The sequence below is a fragment of the Anneissia japonica genome, unplaced genomic scaffold (genome assembly GCF_011630105.1).
Source record: "Anneissia japonica isolate Jap-2015-1 unplaced genomic scaffold, ASM1163010v1 scaffold288092_len240290_cov174, whole genome shotgun sequence".
Lineage (NCBI taxonomy): Eukaryota > Metazoa > Echinodermata > Crinoidea > Comatulida > Comatulidae > Anneissia > Anneissia japonica.
This window is the reverse complement of record NW_022688036.1, coordinates 58,593-81,397: the sequence shown is the minus strand read 5'-3', so window position 1 is coordinate 81,397 and position 22,805 is coordinate 58,593. Positions and strand designations below refer to the sequence as shown.

The 22,805-nt window shown below is 32.4% G+C and overlaps 2 protein-coding genes and 1 long non-coding RNA gene across 3 annotated transcripts in view; 1 reads left to right on the top strand and 2 right to left on the bottom strand.

The window, feature by feature from the left end:
* Positions 1–533: 533 nt before the first annotated feature.
* Positions 534–3,995, bottom strand: LOC117121143. The gene is made up of 3 exons (XR_004447483.1): positions 3,861–3,995; positions 1,991–2,084; positions 534–1,212 (listed from the first exon to the last, which is right to left on the bottom strand). It is a non-coding gene; the product is annotated as an uncharacterized LOC117121143 (long non-coding RNA).
* Positions 3,996–4,523: 528 nt separating this feature from the next.
* LOC117121161 lies at positions 4,524–10,898 on the top strand. Its single transcript, XM_033266263.1, has 2 exons — positions 4,524–4,679; positions 10,336–10,898. Exons 1-2 carry the CDS (start codon positions 4,671–4,673, stop codon positions 10,774–10,776), a joined length of 450 nt encoding a protein of 149 aa, XP_033122154.1. The 5' UTR covers positions 4,524–4,670; the 3' UTR covers positions 10,777–10,898.
* Positions 10,899–12,486: 1,588 nt separating this feature from the next.
* Positions 12,487–22,805, bottom strand: part of LOC117121167 (protein mono-ADP-ribosyltransferase PARP4-like) — a 67,404-nt gene continuing 57,085 nt past the window's right edge. Inside the window, exons 51-59 of the mRNA XM_033266275.1 lie at positions 22,153–22,230; positions 19,714–19,755; positions 18,427–18,450; positions 18,059–18,138; positions 17,609–17,705; positions 16,916–17,185; positions 15,854–15,954; positions 15,563–15,662; positions 12,487–15,253 (exon numbers count right to left, since the gene is read on the bottom strand). Of these exons, the coding sequence (XP_033122166.1) occupies positions 15,033–15,253; positions 15,563–15,662; positions 15,854–15,954; positions 16,916–17,185; positions 17,609–17,705; positions 18,059–18,138; positions 18,427–18,450; positions 19,714–19,755; positions 22,153–22,230 (1,013 nt within the window). The 3' untranslated portion in view covers positions 12,487–15,032. The remainder of the gene's footprint in view (positions 15,254–15,562; positions 15,663–15,853; positions 15,955–16,915; positions 17,186–17,608; positions 17,706–18,058; positions 18,139–18,426; positions 18,451–19,713; positions 19,756–22,152; positions 22,231–22,805) is intronic.

Sequence of the window (22,805 nt, the reverse complement as noted above, 5' to 3'; positions counted from 1 at the left end):
TCTTATACAACGAGCAAGTAATTCTCGAATGATATTACATAGTTAAATATAATTAGGCCTAGGCATTATATATATATTATATTATATTATATAAAACTAAAATCTTTATATTCTATTTATATTACGTTTATATAGCTCTGATGTAAAATTTCCGAGTATGTAAGAAATAAATGTACACTGTAGTGTAATTTATAATACATCATAGTGCGTACTTCTTTTTTCGTAATTACATTAATAATAATATTATATATTTCATGATTATTATTCAGTATATAATCGAATTAAATATATTATAATCGCTTCGATTCGAATATAGCACTACTACAGGCTACTATATCTTATAAACACTCTTTCAAAACATATTTACATGACACCAAAAAGTTACGAAACTTTTCAGAGCAAGGTGCTGTCGAATTTTACAAAACAGGAAATGACGTCGGTTGCTAGGCTACAGCTCATGCATATTCAGTAACACCTGTGCTCATTAGACTAACAATAAAAACTTTTAGCTCAGTTTTGACAAAATCGACCAAAAAGATTTTATTGTTAGTCTAATTATAACAGGTGTCACTGAATATTCATGATTATGCATGAGCTTGTTGCTTAGCAACCACGTCATTTCCGGTTTTATGTTTTTGTTAAGGGCGTCCTCGAAAGAATTGCTAGTTTATTAGATAAAGTAGTAGGCCTACATATTGATGAAGCAATTCTTCACTTTTTGGTTTAAGTATATAAGCTTATCATAATAAGGATATTTTAGCTATTGGATTTATTACAGTAAACATAGATATTAAATAAGATGAAAAGAAATGCACAATTCCATTTGATATTTATTTTCAATCATTGAAATCAAGTTGTGATTATATATATATATATATATATATATATATATACATTTTATGTTTATATACTGTAGGCCTATATAATGTTCATCTGGCAAATATCAATAAATCTCATTTTAATCCGCAAAATGTTATATCTTATTATCGTACATGTCTACATTCTTTACAACAAACGGGTTACTTCCTCAATAAGATAAATATTAGCAGCAATAATACAATATTAATAAACATAAAGCCTACAAGAATTATTACATATTGCTAACATTATTTTTTTGAGATTACACAATTTTTGGCTATCTACGAATAATTGGTAAGTTCGGTTGCCCTTTCACATTTTTTACTGACAGTTGTGGCTTCTTTGTCTACATCACTGGAATAGAAAAATATTGAGAAAAGATTAGGAAACAGAGAAAGAATATAACGGAGTATCATCAAAACATAATAATACATAAATAAAAACAGAGGCAGAGCCAGTAGGTTTGAAATAAAGGGGCCTACGGGGAGGGACTTTGCCATATGAAGGGTTCCCACCACCTCATTCCCCACCATGGATGGGGCTGAGGTAATAAACGTTTCGATTATGGCACCTCTAGATGTCCAGAAATGCCACTCTCAGATTTTAAATTTAAATGTAATTTTCTTTTTTTCTCCAATTTTTTACCATTTTAAAAGATTTAGGGTGGGAGGCAGGACGGTTGTCACCCTCCCCTCCCCCTTCCAGGGGAGCACCTCAACCAGTTATATATGATAATGGACAATGCTGCTGGTACAACATAATAGTGCTTCACAATTCTTATCATATCAGCATAATCATATTAAATATTAATTATCTATATAGTATCATCATACCACGGAATGATGTGAGGATTATTAAATACATGGCATTGGACAGGACTAGTAGATCGCAATAGCGCAAACAAATAATGTTAGCATTCTGATTGTCACGGGTACATAAAATTTATAAAATGTGTACTATTGTACTAGAAATGAATATATAGACAATAAACAATAAATATAATACTATATCTATAATCTTCCTACAAACATTTTTCATGATATAATATTTTTTGATTGATTGAATTTATTCGATGCTCAACATGCATAAGCAAGATAACAAATAGATTGAGATCAAGAAAAGTAAAAATTACCGTAGTGAGCACCAGGAACGTCCATTAGTCCGGAGTCAAGCCCATTTCCAATGAGGTCCAATTTAAAATTTAAATATACACTGTCTTTCTTGAGCTGAAAGATAAAGAATTTAATTTCATAACTGAATAATTATATTTAAGTAAGTTACAAGCTTACAATATGAATGACAAAATTGTTTTCCTGTCAATTAAAAGACAGTTAAATTATACCAGTGCTATATTCTTATTCATACATAGACTCTTAAATTGGCTAGTAATGTCGATTTAAAGTCAGGCTCCGGAGGAAAAAAAAAATGATATGTTGTAGAATTGATTTTTCAAAGACAGAAAAAAGTTGTTTGACGAAAAACTGGGGAACGGTGAATGAGATACAGATTTTTGAATATTTAAAAACTGGGGGGAAAAGGGGCGTAATCGGTTTTTATTAAGGCAGCTAAATTGTAGAAAACTCTTCCTCCTAGCGCCATTTTCTGTTAAATGGTCTGCTGCCCTATCTTTTATTAAAAACTGTGAGCCCTCTTGCTAACACTGTTTTCAAATTCACGCTTTTTTGTATTGATTTTACTTTATGAATGAATGTATGAACTACATTTTATCATATGATCAGTGAACCACCATTGGTGTCGGGCCTTGTCTATGTCTTGCATTTCATATTATTCATCTAGGCCTATATGTCGAATTGGTAATGAATAAATAAATAAATATCCGTGCACACATGGCCACATAGAGAGAGTCTCAGACATGTACGGCTCATGTCTGTTTTTAAAAATGTAGGCCTATCTTTATTTCAAATGTATTATAAATGTAAATATATTTCACATTTCGACTTTCTTTACGAGTTTTAGAGGGACACCATGAGCATTTCCTCTTAAAGGGATACCGGCACTTTATATAACTTTTCATTATTATTATCATTGTTATTGTTATTATTATTATTATCATTCTTATTGTTATTGTTATTATTATTATTATTATTATTATTATTATTATTATTATTATTATTATTATGCCTATTATTATTATTATTATTATTATTAGGTCTATTATTATAATTAGGTCTATTATTATTATTAATATTATTATTATTATTATTACAGTCCTATATTAAATGTTGAACTGCTCTGTATATTCAAAAAGGGGAATTGTGCAACCGGCAACCGGCCACCGCCTAAATTATTCAAAAATATTCAAAAACGGAGAAGAAAATGAAAATTTTATTCATATTTAAGTTGTTTCCGGCCATCTAGAGCATGGACCATTGAGGTGACATAATCATAAATCCATTGTGAAAGTCTCCTGGATCCCCTCTATTTCGAACTTCTTGAACCGTCACTACAGTAGTACCTTTTTGTCATGGAAGTACACATCCATGAAGATATTAATATCAATGTTGATAAAGACATTTGGTGTCATTAATTGGGCCTACCCTGATCACTTTCGCTGTCCTTTAAAAATAATATAGAAATATTTTTGTCGGGCTATAACAAATTTCGATTGTTCAGGATTGACAGTTGTGTACCAGTAATAGGCTCTTAGTAATAAATTGCATATATTGTCAATGAAAAAAACCAAAAAAAAAAACAAACATATACGAATCTACAATGTAAACAACGAACGGAAGTTGACAAGCCCCAAGCTGTAATTACTGTATTTTAGGCAGTTTCAGGTCTTTGGTGGTTTTAGCGAGTCACTTGGAATGTATGTTGCTGAATAAAATGCAGCCATGTCAGTGCATGCTTCTGTCGAGGAAATTGTCAATGCCTTCAATGCGGATGCCTAACAAACGTAGTCAAAATAATAACCATAGAATGATGACAGAATTCCCATTAACTAGTGAATTAACGATGCAAATGTTCAATGCTGTACTTACATTTGTTACTAATTGTAAAGTTTCCTTCGTAGTCCATTGAGTAATGTTTATATGTAAAACGCCACCTGGAGTGGTATAAAAAAACAATTCATTATTCGATTTCTAATGCGCCATTCCTTAATGACGATGAGGATGATAATAATAATAATAATAATAATAATAATAATAATAATAATAATAATAATAATAATAATAGTAATAAAAATAACAATAATAGTAATAACGATAATAATAATAATAATAATAATGATAATAATAATAATAATAATAATAATAATAATAATAATAATAATAATAATAATAATAATAATAATAATAATAATAATAATAATGGTGGTGGTAGTGGTGATTATGATGATGATGATGATGACTTGACTATTTGCAATCTAAATGTATTACCCTTTTAAAGTGAGGGACATTCATTTTTGTAAAGTATGCATGTGCTATTTCCCGGCAGAGGATCCATTTTTTTTTCAACCATGGTTCTAAGTCCTCTTTTATTTGTTTTGCAGTATCAATGAATGAGGGCCTTTTTTCTTATTACTCTTACTTGTTTTTTTCTTTTTTTTCACTTCATTTTAGGAATTATTCATTTTCAGTTAAAAAACAGTGATAAAAGGGAGAGACATCCAATCCCCACATCAGAGCATTCATTCCAATTATAATATTAATAATCCTATAGGCATGATTGGGTACCGGTGAATATAAAACGCTCTCATATTAATTCAGAAGACATATCAAGGCCAGAGATCATTATAATATTTATTCTTAAATATATTAACGATCTATAAACCGACACTTTATCACACCATGGAAAACGTAAGTAGGTCTAAATAGGATACTATATTTAGATAGAATTACTCGAAATTTAGTAGTGCACAAAACAAATAGGCTAGCTATTGAAACACAGCGGCGTGTCTAAGAGAAATGTGTGTTAGTGATGGTAAAGAGGGGGAGGCGGTAGCTGGCAAAATAAAATAGATGATTTTTATATATATTCATATTTCCATGCAGTGCGGAGGTGGGGGAGGGAGAGACTGGAAAAGCGTAAACTTTCTTCTTTTGCAGTGTAGGGTGGGGGAGGAGGGGGTGGGGATATGTGCGTCTCTCCGCACATCCCCAGATACGCCACTGTACTGAAAATACGTTCACCACACTTATTGTTTTGATCAAATTTTGATTACGGAGGATCAAGTAAATGACCAAAGTTTCAATGTCGTCACACGGAAACCATTCATGTTTCGCACCCATCGCACACCCCTCTCTGAAGATATGACTAAGTGACATTACCCTTTTGAACATCATTTCAAGTAATTTTGGGGGATAATTACCAGTGGCGGATGATTCAAATGCAAAAAGCCGGCCTGGCCCTCTAAATTATATATATACATACTCCCTCTCCATTTGTAAAAGTCATTTCCTGGCTCCCCTCTATTTCAGCCCCTGATTACACCTAGCCCTTCATGATTGGAATGTCAAAACTATCAACATTTAATTTCAAGTTAGTTTGTCTTGTTTAAGAAAATTAATTCATAATATTTACTGACACTTATATCAAGATTCTTCACAAAAGTGTCCCAGAGCAGGGCTCTATTACAATCTAAAATTTAAATAGGCATAATCCTATTTACTAATAAAGAAAGACCTCTAGACCATCAGATCATTTAAATAAGTATACGGCTGGTATGTTGAAATTCTACTGTGAAGGAACCAAGTTATTTCAACATTTTTTGATGGATAAACTCAAAAATCAATGTACTTGTCTGCAATTCAATATAATTGTACGTTAGAAATCTTTTAAAAGCTTTTGTATTCAATAAACTTCAGTAATAGCGTCAAGGTAGAGTGAATATTAACCATACTGCCAATCTCCAGTTTATTAATTTTCTGTTATCCATTCACAAACGGCCTTGACGTAAATCATCAAAAGCAACTCCAGTTTCGTTTCGGTAGGCCTATTGTAGCAGTTCTCCGTATGACTTCATTCTGACCTGTAAATGACTACACTTTTTTTTTATATATATAAGAACGCAATTTATAAGAACACTTAAGCTAAAATTGCACAACAAGAACAAAATAAGAACAAATTGAGGCTTAGGTAAAATGTCAAATAATGTTTTTATTAAACAAACTATAAAAACCCATAAAAAGCACTAAAATTATGTTGGTCATAACTTTACCTTATGTGCAGTAGGTGAGAATGATATACACTAGAATAAGATACCGGTATGCCTACTGTTGTTTAATAATCATTTTCTATCTTTGAAGCGTGTTTAAAATCAGAACAAAATAAGAACATTTTGAGTCTAAAGATGGCACAATTATAAGAACACTGACCCTTGGCAAAATATTACTGTATTAAAAAAACAAACCCCAGTGTATTAGTTGGAGGGCCAGCCAGTAGGTTCGTGTGCAAATGTTTACATAATTTTCAATCGGTATTAGTCAGTCTAATGGATGAGTTTGATATTATAGCTTTCTGAATTTCACACCCGATATTGAGATTAGCACATTTTTATGTATTACAATAATTTTTCGTATTTTGTAGTTTTAGTTTTTGTTTCCTAATTTGGTTTTAATAGTTTCCTTTTATTTCCTGTAATTAATATTATTCTTTATTTAACATTAGTTAAGTTTGATTATGTCTGTTACAGCATTGATCAAAACACCATTGAGGTGATCAATTAGTTTACCGTGGTTAAATAAAGTTTATTATTATTATTATTAGGCCTATTATTATTATTATTCTTATTATTATTATTATTATTCTTATTATATAGGGAAGTACTTTATAGGCTTAGTAGTACTTTATTGATATTTATGACAGCATTTTTTTTTTATAGCATACACAACAAGGAACATTATTTTCACATGTAGACGGGCAGAAATGGTTGAATATAAAATGCTTATTGCCATACCATTTTCATTGGTTGTTAATAAACTTGTGTTCTAGAATACCAAATCAATTAAATTTAGATTTACAGTCAGCCAAGTGAGAAAAAGTGCAGTTTGCATTATTATTGGCATTAGTCGCGATTGCGTCAATACCTATCGTGTTTTTTAATTATCCAAGTTGTCAACGATGATTACAGCTCGCACACTATTCGTAAACATTATCGTATTGCTGTTGTGTACGCTCACAGGCGAATTCAAAATAGGTTAGTTTTGTGTTTTTCTAGCGATTGTCGCAAGCTGTTGCTGCTCTGGAGTGGAATTGACCCGTATAACCGCAATACAGACACTCCTTAGAACGGTCCTATAGACATTTTCACCTAAAATTACCAATAATGGTATGACAGAAGAAACAGCATTCGCAGATGATGTCGATTTTCGACGACTTAAAGAGATCGATTTCAGTAATTGAATTGAATTGAATTTATTCGATGCTCATATGTAAAATATAAAATATAGAAATAAAAAAAATTTAGGAATTTTTTTTTACAATTATCAAACACAACGAGGATCTGGAACACCCATTAGGCCGGGAATCCAGCCGATTTCCAATGGGGTGCACATTGCACAATTAAAAATCATGAAAGTTATCAAAATTAATACATATTAAAAAGAAAAAGAACAGCATTTAAAAACCAAGATGCACCCAATTATCTAATTATTTAGATAGAACGCAACAGTACTCAATTGTAATTATTGCAATTGAGCACTATTGCGTTCATACAGTTTTTTGATGTGTACTTTAAATGTAGCCATATTAGTAATTAATTTTAAATTAGTTGGGAGAGCATTCCAGTCATTGATCCGAAACGAAAAAGGTAGAATGAGACTGATTATTTCCTTTAAGCAGAGGTACAACCAAATTGACTTTATGTTGACGAGTGTTGTGTATGAATTTCAGAAACTCGCGTAAATTGCTCAGAAAGATATGGAGCTGCCTTATTATTAAGAATCTTATGGACATTACAAAGTCTTAAAAATTTAACTCGATCTTCAACCTTAAGTAGACCAGGGCTGGACAGCTCTTTGTGACCTACATGTGTCCGTGGTCCAAAATCAAGGATAAACCGAATAATTTTATTTTCGGTTTTTGTTTCAAAACTTTATCAATACCTTCATACCATGAAGAAGCACAATAATCACAAATGCATTGAATAAGGGCCATAGATAATAATTTTCTAGTATTTTTGTCAAGACACCTTGCTTGACGGTAAAGAAACCATAGTCTAGCATTTGCCTTCTTGATAACACTCTTGGCAATATCAAGTATTATTTCCAGAGGCTGAATTATCGAGTTCAACACCAAGATATTTGACAGACTGGGAACCTTTTAATGTACGGCCACCATTAGTGACTTCAAATGATTTTATACGTTTAAGTTTTTTTTTTACTACAAAAAATTATTGACTCCGTTTTACTGAGGTTTATAGATAATTTGTTTTCAATAAGCCAAATTCTACATGAATTAAGAGCGTTACCAAGTCTATCGGCAACGACATTTGGATCATTGTGCCAAGATACAATGGCACTGTCATCAGCATATAAGAGTAATTTACATTCAGGGTTAATACTATCATATCATTTACAAAGCATAAAAAAAAGCAAGGGACCCAAAATGCTACCTTGGGGCACCCCGCATGTGATATCCATAGGCTCAGATAATGAATCTTCAACTTTAACAACCTGGGTCCTATTCGTCAGATATGAACGAAACCAGTCTAAGGAGGTAACGCCCATTAGAGCAAGTTTCTCACATATATCTCGTGATCAACAGTATCAAATGCTCTACATAAATCAATTAGGACCATATCAGTATGTATGCCTTTGGAATTATTTAATTTGATTGTATCAGTTAAATTAAGTTAAGGTACTTTCAGTTGAATAAGTTTGTCGAAAACCTGACTGATATTGATAAATGAGATTATTGTTAACAATGTATTGTTCTAACTGAATATGAACAGATTTTTCAAGAATTTTAGAAACAATATTTAGAACGCTTATGGGCCTATAATTTTCTGGGTTTTACGGCATTTCTTTTTATACAATGGGGTGACCTTAGCAATTTTTAAGTCACTCGGAACATATCCCGTATTGATGGACAGATTTATAATATAAGTAATAGGAGAAGCCGATACATGGGCACAGTCTTTAAAAAAAATCTTTAGGGTAACCCATCAAGACCGGTACTTTTAGTAGGGTCCAGGTTTTCTAACTGTTTCAGAATGAATTCCTCTGTAACAGGTTCAAGAGTAAATGAACTTAAAACTTTGGAAGAATAAAAATCTTTGATAACTTTAGAAGCATAGCTATATAATATATGTCTCATAGGGGGCAGCTTGTCAACAAGGTGATTGGCCATATTTGTAAAGTAAGTATTGAAACGTCTAGCTACATCTTTTGAGTTGTGAATTTTTGATTCATTCATTTCAAGAACAATTTTAGATCTCTCATTTGTTTTTTACTGTAAAAACTAAAGAAAATAAATAACTAAAGCACTTTAAAATGAAACCTATTGTTAACGAAGGGATAACAGTAAGTGCACGATTCAAATATAAGTGAAGTTATTGTTGAAAATCGGAACAAAACACAAACTCCTCGGTTCATTTACTGACACAGACATAGATAAACGAAAACACACTCGCTACCATTGTATTCGAAAACAGAAGTGTGGTTGAAAAAACTATTTCCTTAGAAAAAAAGTATATGAAGCACTAATCAATTCTTTTATACAACAGTAATAGTTGGACAAAACCAACGTTTTTAGCAAAGTCGTATAATGTCATACATTTGCTAGGAATTCTCAACATGGCCTAACGTAATAGGCAATTCATATATATATATACTATTACAAAATCCCAACAAATTTCCCACAGAATATCGGAGTCGATATGGAATATGTTTGGACATATTTTTAGATCTGATCCACTCTCACCTGCATTTCAAGCATTACAGTTCTCAAATGAACACACTATCGCAATTACCAAGTACATTAGGGCGGCATAAAAGTAACTTACTTTCACAACTACAATCAGACGTACTTGAACACTTCAATATTAGGCCTACATTTTTTAAACTCAAAAACTAAGAAACCTTAAAACAGCTTGCTGAAAAAAATTAAATGTAAAATAAATTGAAATAAATAAAAAAAATAAAAATAAAGTATAGAAATAATTAAAAATACAAATAAAAGAACAGTAATTCGACATAAAATAATTTTTGTTGAAGGGTTGTTTCTTTTATTGACACTATTTTGGTAATGACTGTATCAGAAATAAGATTTATCTTCTTTTTGCAAACAGTAGGACCTAAGTAATAGTAATAATAAAATTAAAGTGCACACCTCCTGCCTGAATACCGAACAATACGCAAGACGTGTATTATTTTTTTCTACGCTCGAGGGTAAAAATCAAATAGAATTCCCATGACCTTAACCTTTGACCTTTCCTTCCCAAACTGTAATCGTCTCTTTCGAGGTTTTTTTAAATAATAAATCCACAAAATGATTTTTTTTTGTCTATTAAAGGTCAAATCCATAATGCTGCTGTTTCTTATTGTGGTTTGTGACAGTAGCTGTCCATCTACTTGGTACGCCATTCCTGGAAGCCGATGCATCAAAGTAGTCGTAGACGACATGCAGTGGCAAAACATAGGACCAAGTAAGACATGCGAGAAGTTCTCCGATGATACAGCGGTTTCAACATTTATGCACGTGACCGAAGAAAACTACAATGCTACAAAGTCGTTACTTTTAGATCTAGTTCCTTGGTCATCTCAATACTATGTGGATTGGACCAATGATGGAACAGATGTATTTGATAGCGATGGAAATGCCGTTTCTCTGTCTACCACCGCTCTCGTTTCAGGCAACTGCGTTAGTGTTGATCTGACGACTGATGAAGTGTATGGATCCTGCGGTGACACAACTGTTTCATACGTTTGTGAAATGAAACCATGTGGTTATTAGCAACGATGTTGGAAAATAAAGTGCGACGTCGACTGAATCGCTGGAATAAATCGTAAAAAATTGTGGATGGTGTCGGTATGGTGTCATTTTGCTTTACGATGTATATGCCTAGGCCTATATTTTATTTTAGAAAATTAATTATCAATCTATACAAAATATCTACTTTGAGTTTGGAATTGAACTTTCTTGTATTTCTTTAAAGACAATGGCATTTGTACAGTTGGGACTAAAACTTTTCATTATTTTTCTCTATTTCTGGAGTCATACTTATTCTAACAATAATATCGGTTTACTGTATTACAGCATAGGCCTGTATGGTATCAATGTATTGTAATGTATTATTAGGATTCAATAATATTAGGTAGGATAATCCATCAAAATTAAGAGTGTCTATATATTATATATTCTCCTGAAGACAACATTGAAGCAACTAAATGGAAACGTCGAAATTTCCTCAACCAATCTACAACAGTTCTTTTCGTGGTGTACCGTACCTCAAGCATTAACATATATTATTACTTCGCCATGCAAACGTGGAAACAATATCAATATAGCGCCGGTGACAAGCAAGTTTTTGTTTGCTTTAATAGGCGCTTTAAAAATGTGTATTATTATTATTTATTATTAATATACTGTAGTTGAATAAACATGTTTTTATATCATAGAAGAAGAATTTCTCTGTGATCCAATCAGAAACCCCCAAAACATGAGGAGACTTTAATTGACACCTCCAATTAGTAGAGAGTATTTTATAGAGAAACACCAAATATCATGGATACAAAAGACACAGAAGTTACAGATATAATCATTTGGAATTGCCTTCGACTCTGAAAGGGTTCTAACTCGTAATAACATCTCAGCTGGATATCAGTCACTCTGTATATATTGTAGAAGTTACAGTATACATTCAAGCATAGTTCCTCAACGAAAAGCAGCAATGATTCCCGGAGTTCGGATCCCTGTTTTTCCACCTCTTCTTTAACATTTAAAATTAGTTATATTTATTATAGTTTATAGCATTACTCAGGGACGGTTAGGGGGCTGGGCCGGGAAAAAAAAAAATGATCGCCCAATTATTAATAATTACATTATTTGTTTAATATCCTTGTGCGATAATACGTATTTTTTTAAAATTATTTTTTGGAACATGGCTGGAATACGGGCGTCCCGCAAATGCACGTGTTGATTTGTGGGATCTTAACATCAACACTTTACAAGGAGCGGGGCTTTTAGTGGTTTAATTGAATCACAGGTTGAGGCACAATGTTTTACCACGACTGATCATGAGTGTCGATCGACAAAACACCCGGCATATAGGCCTATCAGTGGCGGATCCAGGAATTTGAAATAGAGGGGCCCAGAGAGGGATTTTCAGAGGTGGAGGGTCTATACTACCTCAGCCCACCATGGTTGGGGGTGAGGTACGACAATTTATGATTATGGCAACTCAAGGTGGAAGGAAATGGCATTCCTAGACTCAAAATTTTAGTCGAATTTTCTTTTTTCTTATTTTTTTTTAAAATTTTGACAAATTGAAGGGGGGGGGGGGGGGGGTCGGGTTGGTCCCCCTTGAATCCGCCTATATGCTGCATACAGTCAGCCTACACTGTCGATCCAAGACAAAAACTAGACTACACAATATGGGAGCAGAAATTCACAAAATTCAACATACGTAAAAATGTGACATATAAAAACACGTTTAAAATCAAGTTCATTATTCTATTCCGACTATATACTTTATTCAAGGTAATGAAATGCAAATCCTCTTTCAATCGGGGTAAATTATTTAATATATATTACATAATCATAATAATTATATATTATTATTATTATATAATCATTAAATGAACATTAAAAATATCACCGTGTACTGAGTAAATTCATAATTATATATTATGCAATAATTTTGGGTAACGCAAATCAACACACTATCGGTTGACAAGATTAGCTCAATGATATCGTTGATATCAATGATATCGTCCAAAACTATCCTTTCCTAACAATAATAGTGTTTAACATTTCCGACTCGATTAATATTTAAACTTTAAAAATGTTAAAATAAATACATGAGAAAATTCCAAGGATACCGTCGCAATTGGTTCATCAACGACGATCTTTTCAGCTGCCGACAATCAAACAGACCATGGTGTTCAGATATGTTTGAGTCAGACAGCGACCGACCGTCGCAATATACGCTAGGTTACGTTTGTGTAAATTTGTAATTTTACAACGCCGCATTTCTTCTTAATCGATATATAGTAATAGTATATTATTATATCCCTAGACTACGAAAATATATTTTTCGTTAAATGTTTCTGTGTAAATATATACCTACAAGTTTTTTTACGTATTCCAATTTCTTCTTTTCATCTGTGTACATGTTTATCTTAAGTTACAAGCAAATTCATAACAACCTGCTATGTTATATTATATGCTGTTATATTAAACAATAAAATAATACTATTCTTAACAATTTTATTGCAGTACATTAATTCTAAAGCAAACAAAATATTATACAGAATTTAGGCATACAACAGCTTAATGGTTTAAGCTTTAAAAGTAAGGCACTTACAATTTTGAATCAAATCTAATACGGTGAAGGAAATAAAGAAGTAGAATAGAAAACAGATGTTTGATTAACAGTCAGGAAACTTACAATAACAATAAAATGCATAAAGACCGATACAAGCGCGCGTGGTGGAGAACACTGATGATGAATGCAAACCGGCTCTGTGACGTTGTCAATACGATCATCCAATGCTTATATTTTAAGGGTTCTCAACTGGTGAGGCCTGCGTGTGAGTGCATTTTACCGTTTCGTATTGAGAAAACGCCTGAAATAGGCCCAATTACTGTAAGTTAAAGCATAAAGAAAATATAACAGACAAGTTTTATATTCTCTATGGTTAAAGCAACCAGGCCTATTATTGCATCATTTCACGATAAATTAATGTTCTTCCACGTTCGAGTGGCCCCACCCACACCACCACCTCCATCCATTGTATCAGGTCACATTGCGACCTTGCATGATCAAGTCCAGAAATTGTACATATTTCTGTAAAATCTGCTTATGCGATCACCAGCCATGTTGTTCTTAGAAACGGAGATACAGTAATTCATTTTAACAAATCAAAAAGCTATACAAGACCAAACACTTAAATCTGAAGTTGACAAATAGATTCTATTTAATATAACATGAATAAGCCACTTTTACGATTTACTGATTACGAAATTTCCTCAGTATAAAACTTTAAAATATAATGTTTCAAATATAGCATATTTTATTACCATATGCTTATATTCTGGGTAGCTTTTCATTCCTATACTACCTTAAAAGCATTTCATTTGTTGACATTAAACATCAAAATAACATTACACAACAATATAAAACATTTTATCTTTCATAATTTGGCAACAATAACTCTTACATTAGTGTATGCTTTCCTTGGCTACATACTATTTTTTTGGTGTTTTTTTTTTTATATTATAAACGAATAATTGTAGTCATTAAATTTAATACATCAGGTCTTAAACTTAGGCAGAGCATTCTCAGACTGACTTGGCTTGTACTTTCCATTCATTCTATCTGACGTCACTGCCTTTAGTTCATTTAGTTAGGGAACATCTTTAAGTTGATCTACAAATCATTTGGCCGGACTTGCCACTGAGGTACCAATACCTACATTATCCTACAGATACAACCAAGGTTGTAAATTTTTGGATTCATTCTTACTTTGAAACTTGACCGAAGCAGTTATGAATTTGACACAACTAGTACCATAATTATTTCAAATATTAAAACAAGTTTAAAATTCATTATCTGGGTGTCATAAAAACATAAGACTTTATCTGGGTATATATAGGTAAATATGACATGTTATAATAATGTTACAGTTTGGTGTCGAAACCGTTTTTTTTTTTTTGTAAAAACATAAATACATAATGTACAGTACTTGGAAATTAGTGTGAATGTTGCTGTAGCGTTGTGTTAACGTTATTTTCTGATGTACAACTAACTTTCGCCAACATTATAAGAATGTTTGAGTCTGCTAGGATAAAAACAACTTAGTATATCTTAAAGAATACTACTTAATACTCCTTGGAGTTACCTTACTAACTTTTAAAAATCATCATAAACTTTTAAAGAGCACTGGGTGAATATGTCTCATTTATAAACATTTGCAAAACTCTTAAAATTGAAGAAACTGTCCAATTAAAGTAGACTTAATTTTTTTGCTGCTTTAATCCAATAACAGTCAAACATCTTGAAACATTTTAGAGGCCACATCCAACCAGTTACTGCCAAGTTCAAGCTGTGAGGCTAGGCCATAGTTAGCTTTCTCCTTCTCATCCAGCCATGCATTTAATCTGTCATGAATTTGTGTATAGCCACGGTAGTCAGGCAATAATGCTGCCAGACTCACAATACCAATGGCCATGGCAAACATGGAGTAAACTTCTTGTTGAAGTGCCAATCCTTTAAATTCAACCGGAGAATAAAATCAACAACTATGTAATTGCTAAAAAAGAACTATTAACATGTTCCCACAAGATCTGGATAAAGTCACAATATTCAACATATTAAAGATATTTTTAAATATGTTTGCTTAATATTTGATTAGCTTATGTTATAGGGTTATGTTTATATTTTCCTAATAGTAACGGATTAAAGTGATGGAAGATTCTATTTTTCTTTTTTTTTGGGGGGGGGGGGTTGGTTATAGTAATAGTGTAGTCTGTTTATTTGGGTAAGTATGAAATAGAATATTAAGATTATGGTACATACCAAATGACCTGAGACCAGCCTGCTCTAAAACAGTTATAATTTTTCTGCGGTTGATTCCAAAAATTACAGCAAAACTGCATGACAATGTCCAAAATGACTTCTATAAATAAATATAAATAATACAACAAAGTTACATTTGATAGCCTACAGCATATAAGTCGTTTTCGCATTTGATTATTATTAATCAAAGACTAAGTGTAAACCTGCTTTGGTAAAAAATTTTACGGCTGTTATCTAATATTAGCCAATTCGTGGTTTGCACTGCAGATCAAATAATCAATAGGAACTTACTTGCTTGCAATCCACAGACCTTCTCAATAATTGACCTAATCTTTGGTCAAAATTTATTAGCTTCTCAGCAGGAGCAATCAATGAACTGTTAACATGTAAGTCTGTAAGGGAAATACAGAGTCATTTAAAAAATTTCCTTAAAAAAATACAACTTTGTAACTGTCACTGGTTGACTGTTTCTGCGATTTAGCATGGCTACTTCCAGTGTACAATATATAGATAGACTACAGTACAACAGTATTAGTAGCTCTCTACTATAATGCTGCATACAAACGTGGCACAGATGCTTAAAGTTTTAGCCTTATAATGTCTCTATCATCATAGGTGCACAGAAATTCTTCACACTGGTGTGGGCTAAATCTATAAATCAGGGAGACATGAGATTCTCGTCCCTCCCCTACTACTATAGGGAAGAATGAAAACATTACAGAATATAACGATATGTAAGCTGAGTGCATGTTGCAGTGTATGTTAGGTAGGTGGACTGTAGGCTCTACAGATATGTATAACATGTACATTCTCAAAAGTTTGTTTACTTCCTTTGACTAAGGTTAAGGGAATTTGCATGTTATAATTGACAGATACAATATGTAGAAATAATTACTGTAGGATGTTCATAAATATACATACTGTGTATGAACAAAAAGCCTGTACTTCCTATACATTATATACTGTGAAAGTCCTAAACCGTGTAAAACAAAATATCCAGCATTCATAGCAGTGTTCTCCCAATTGAAAAATTTTTACTGGTAAATTTGTCCAAAGAGCCAGCTAAGCGCACACAACTTCAGATATTGCCAATTTTAAGTGGATTTAAATGGCTTCAAAAAACAATAATACGTAATCATAGCTTAGGCCTGGAAAGGAATGATGTTCGTTTATTGAAAGAAGGGCAGCCTAGTCAACCTAGACCAAATAATGTGCTTTTTTATTCTACCAACACACAATTTTTACTGGTTGGTCAGTTATTTTTACTGGTAAAATTGACAGCTAAAACGGCTTCGGGAGAACACTGCATAGCATACTGAAATTTCATATCACAGACTGTTTTGTACTTCTTACCAGTCAGTGCTGGCAATTCGAGCAAGTTGTTCTCTGCAAACTGCAGCCATGTTGCTTCTTTCAACAACAAGTGTTGATGCACTTTCATCAAACTCTCTTTCTGAAGAAAAGATTCAGCTTTCCTCAGACTCAAAAATGCCTTGCCATAAAGAGCTAAGAACTCTTGATCATTGGCATCACTAGAAAGTTTTTTCCAATGCATGAGAGCTTGTTCAAGAAAATAAGCTATCACAGCAGTACAGAGGATGACTCGGTATAATGAAGTTTGACCTGCAAAAAAAAAAAAAAAAAAAGATGTTGTAGTATCTTATCGTTTATATTTTATACCGTATTATCAAAGATCAATGACCATCTTACAATGCAGCAAAACATTATGGATGACTGCAGCAAACAAAAGAGTTAACGGCAATAACAATTATTAATATATCTGGCTATTATTTTGACACATCTTACAGTACCACCATTAATATATAAGAGTATGAACAGTAATTGTAGCATCAACGATTGTTTGCATAACAGAGGAGCCGACACCCTCGCACAACCAAGAGTCAGGGGCAGCACATCATTTTCCAGACGGCATCATAAGTTGACGTGGTCAAGTTCAAAATAAGTATATTAGTCATTTTCCTTCAGGTCTGGTATTTGTTAACTTATAGGCAGAAGTGTTATAAAACATGAATCTTATACACTTACCATCTCTTACACATATGTATTTCACATTTTTGCTTAACAAGTCTTCTAGTTCTGGCAATGCTTGAGCCTCGATGCGATTTAAAAACCATGAGCCATTCTGTAATAATTGGAAACAAATGTACTTGAATTAACAACAACTGTCCAACTGTTCCATCGTCAACAACTGCGAAGATGATGTGAACAGGGAAAACACGATAAAGTATTAAGAATGCCGGAGATTCTGGCACTAACCAAGAAAAATGCAGAATGTATAAGCGTCACTTATAATGAAATAAGTTCCAAATCAGGAATTTCTTGGAAATTAAGATGGCCTCCTTTACATCTGCAAACAAATAATCTTCCTGGGAATATCGCAGAGTAAATTCATTAAATTGAGAAACAATTATTAATACATTAGTGTCTCAGAGCACTATGGCATTATTAATTGCCTTCCCCCAAAAAAGTACATACTTCCTGTTGTAAATCAATGGCTTCCTTCACTGAATTGTAGATGGTTGTGCTTTTTGAAGACAAAAAATCAACATCTTCACCTTCAAGGAATATTAATATTAAAGTAAAAAAGTAGTGTTATTACACTGTATTTTTGACATTTATATTGTAGACATTAAAACAAATTTTAGAACCATGAGCATCAAAGCAAGAAAACAATAGTATATACAGTATTTGGGCAATAACAAGAGCATTAATAACAATAACCACAACAAAAATTATAATATATTTTTGGCAAAATATTTCAAGGGAAGGAAACAGTTAATAGCCCAAAAAGCAAATATACACACAATCATAAAAAAATCCCAAAAAACAAAAAAACTTCTTACCGGGATCCAACACGCTCTTCCATCCTACACAAAAAAAAAAAAACATTTTTTCTCATTCAGAAAATTTTAAAAATAAATTTCATTTTAAAGTATTTTATTAACAATACAAAAATATATATTTAATATATAGTACTTTTGGGGGTTATCAACTTACAATAGTGCACATGGGAGTCATAGCATACAGTAATTAATGGTTCTGACCTTTGTCCATAAGGACAAAGGTCAAGTGTCTGAGATGCCCCATTTTGCATGATGGCTGGCTGCAATATTTTCAGCCCCAGACTATAGCTTGTTTATTTTCACTTAAGGCTTAATTTCAGCCAATTATTCAAGTTTTGGGAGGAAAATTCACAAAATTAAAATAGCTGAACAGGGGCGTACCATGGGGGAGGGGGCGATGGGTGCGGCCGACCCCCCCCCTTTAAAGAAAGTGCCCTTTAAATCAAATAACACACCCCGCGAATTCTGAAAGCTTCGCTAAATTGCTCCGAGTTCAGCTTGCCCCCTGCGCTTTCGTTTCGACCCCCCCCACTCTTAGATTTTTCACCGTACGCCCCTGCTGAAAAAAAACATGCTAAATTTCCAACACCTAAAGTTTGTTTGATGGGTATTCTGGATGCTAATTAATCAATTCAAATTTATAAATAACTTTTATTCAATTGATGAATTTAATCTACCAACAACATAAAAAATCTACTGTAAATGGCTATTTATTTTCAATGCTTTTGTCAAATCTTATTAATTGTTGTAAAGGAAAATGAACATATAAAAATGTTAAGGATTATTTGCACCAATATGAGAATGAAAAACAAAAATAGTGCACAAATCCATGATAGTCTGTTATGAGATTATGTATAAATTGACAATAGTCAAATTTACTAATAGTATGTGCAGGAACAGTGAAACACTCCTCAAAAACAATACAAACATTGTATACCCAGGGAAGGTTCACATAGGTAGCTGTTCTAAGTTAAGCTATTTCTATTTGAGCTTTCCATTTTAAAAATATATGAAATTAACAATAAAAAAATTATATTGTTTCTAAAATTTAACAACAATTGAAAACAGTTTTAGTCAAACCTCAGTATGTGAAGAACACCCCTTAAAAATAATAGAACCGTTGCATACTCAAAAAAGGTGTAAATTGAGAGTTGTTAAGGTAGGCTATTTCTAGTATTCTTGAGGAGAGTTCCATTTTAAAACATTGGAAATTAACTAAACAAAATTATATTGTTTCAAAACTTTTTACAGAAATTGAAAACAGTTTACAACCAAACTTAAACTTACTCTTCCAAAGTGATAACATATCCAAAATAGGATTCTTCAAATCTAAAAATTAAAGTTTCATTATTAAAAAAATGAAAAATGTCTCATTAAAATACTTACTAATAGAATTATTTTTGTTGTATGAAAAATACAAAATTTAGATATGATATAGTTAATTAATGTTCCATAAAAAAAATACCATTAAATACTTTTGAAGTATTCATAACGTATATATATATATATATATGTACACATATATATATACATACACATATTATATATAAAAGATGTGTATAAGAGACAGATATAGAGCTCATATATATATATATATATATTTTACAATTTTAAAGAGATGGAAAGCTATTATTTTATTATTATTTTGTTTTTTTAGGAATTGTATAAAACATATATAAATATACATATACATATATATATATATATATCTATTTTACAATTTTTACAGAGATGGAAAGCTATTATTTTATTATTATTATGTTTTTTTCAGGAATTGTATAATAAAATGATTCACTCAAAATACAAACTTTGTGAAAAGGCCTTATAAAAAGTAAAACTTTAGAACAATCATTATGACATCAAAGAGAAAACCGCTGTGCAAAAACATAGAAAAAAGGGGATAGAAGTTCCAAGGACAAAAACAGTGACTTTCTGCAAGTGCATAAAATCAATTATTTTAATTCAGTATTACTAAATAATAGTAAGAATGCATGTTTTGGCTAGTGTACCTAGTTCATTTTCTTTCCTAACAACAGTGCTCTCCATTTCAGTGTTAAAAAAAACATTACTTTAAATAAGAATGAAAATATGTTGGCAAAATTTTTAATTTCACACTTTGTGCGACAAGATCATTCCAAAACCCCATCACCAAATTAATCACGTCAGCAACGTACACTTGCTCATGCTTCCATCTTTCACTGTTACAGCATAGCAACACTTCATTGCTGCCAACAATTGTCGATGAAGACAAGCGGTCAATAAATTTGCATATAATGTCAATTATTACTTCCTTGACTGATTGAGGAAATGGATTACTTGTTAAAGGTCAGCTCGGACAGGTAAGGTCATTGTGAGAATATTTTTTGACAGACGTAACTGTCCCATACGCAGACCTATCATCTGCGTTTAACCATGGAGGTATTATCATTATATTACGCAAGCTTCCATGGTTTAACTCACTCGACTCAACAACAAATATTGTAACAATTGTTGAAAGCCTTCAATTAGGCAGTAGGAGGTTAATTTTCTCCTTTGTATTCCAATTATTGTCTATAGAATTAACTTTTTGATTTGATAGCATTTTTGATGTGTTTGAAAACATGCTTCATCTAATCAAGATTGGGTACTAATGATCTGTCTAACAGACTGAATGGATAAACATGTTTTTTTTTTAAAGTGGATTAACATAAGGCATTTGAATTACAATTTAAATGCACTTTCTGTGGTAATTCTTTCTATATTTTCATGGGACTGTGAATAGATATTATGGAAGTTTGTCAATAAATTAAATGTGCCTAGCTGGCTATGACATTTACATCCCCAACTGCAGCATGCAATATTTTGTGATTAGGTGCTTGTTTTCCAACTGCGATATATTTCCAACAAGTGCCTATGGTACAGAATATGTCTTCAATCTGCAATTCTTCTGTTGTTTGTGTTTTTTTTCCAGACACTCATGAATACACACAGAATTTCACAGCCAAAACAATTCCACTCCTAAGTCTCATAATGAGACTAATGTAGAGCTGTGGTTCCCACGGAACCTGGTGTTCTGCCAATTCAGAATGTATTATGGAACTTGAATTTGGGGGTTCATAAAACTAATTCTATGAAGTGCATACCAAACCCGAATCACAGACACTTATCTATGTTTTAGAACAGTACTATTACAATTTGATGTGTTGAAAGTACGGGCAGAGGTGGCGCCAGGATTTGCCCGAGGGGGTCCCCAACAGGGGGCCAATAAGTGGTCCAGGAGCGAAGCCCCCTAAAATTATGACAATTTAGGAGTTTCAAAGGATAATGGAAACGATTATAGAGTCTACTAATATGTAGAAATTTTTATTCTTTGAATTTTTTTTGTGGTAGTAATGGGATGGTTTAATGCTTTAAATTTATGTAATTAGGAAGAAATACAAATATCATTTTTGAATATTCCAAGGCAGTGGCAGGTGTAGTAAAAATTAGGAAAAACATTTTGTTTTCAGAAATTTCCAATTTTTTTGTTTGCAGTAGGTGCGCTAATTAACCAAAATAAAATGTTATTTTTATTTGAAATCTTCAATATTTGTGGGCAGTGGGTTCGTCAACAAGGTCTAAAATAAGTCTTGCCTAATTACACATATGTTTCATATACCGGAAATCACTTTTTCTAAACTGGGATCCCTGCATTACATTCCTTCATATAAGTTGTCGCAGAAAATGTGTTACAAAGTATAATCATACCTGGAACAGGAGCTATGCTTAGCATTTTTTTACGTCTACGACAATAACTTTCATAAAATGTCCTTTCATATTTTCCTTCTGAAAAAAACAATTCAATAATAGAAAACTACTGTCAATCACCATCGGGATTTGAACCAGAGAACTTTTGCTTACAAAGCGAATATCATATTACCAACTGGCCCAACTGGCATTTTTAGTTATGTGCGAGCCAGTAGCCACTGGGCGCCTTCAATCATTGTTCCTTTAGATTATGACGAACCATTCTGGAACGTTTCTTTCAGATCCACTGATCAGTTTTTGAGATATTTAGGTCTGCGACGTTAGCACTTTAAAAGACACCACAAAATCATAACCTAAATTTGCTCTTCACCTAAATTTAATAATAGGGAAGTTGTGATTGCACAAGGTAGTGGGCACTAATCTCTACTACTATTATAAGTTTGCTCATTGGACAATCATTGTACAGAAAAAAGTGAAACCACCGATGCCGTGTTGGGGAGCCGGTGTGGCATACCAGTTTTATAGACAATGTTTAAGTTATTGTTAAAAATAACGGTTCTTTTTTTTAAACTGGTACGTGCATAGAGCTATTTAAAAAAATTATTAGAAGTCTATGGTTATGTCACATTAATATTTGCAAATGGTGCCTGCAG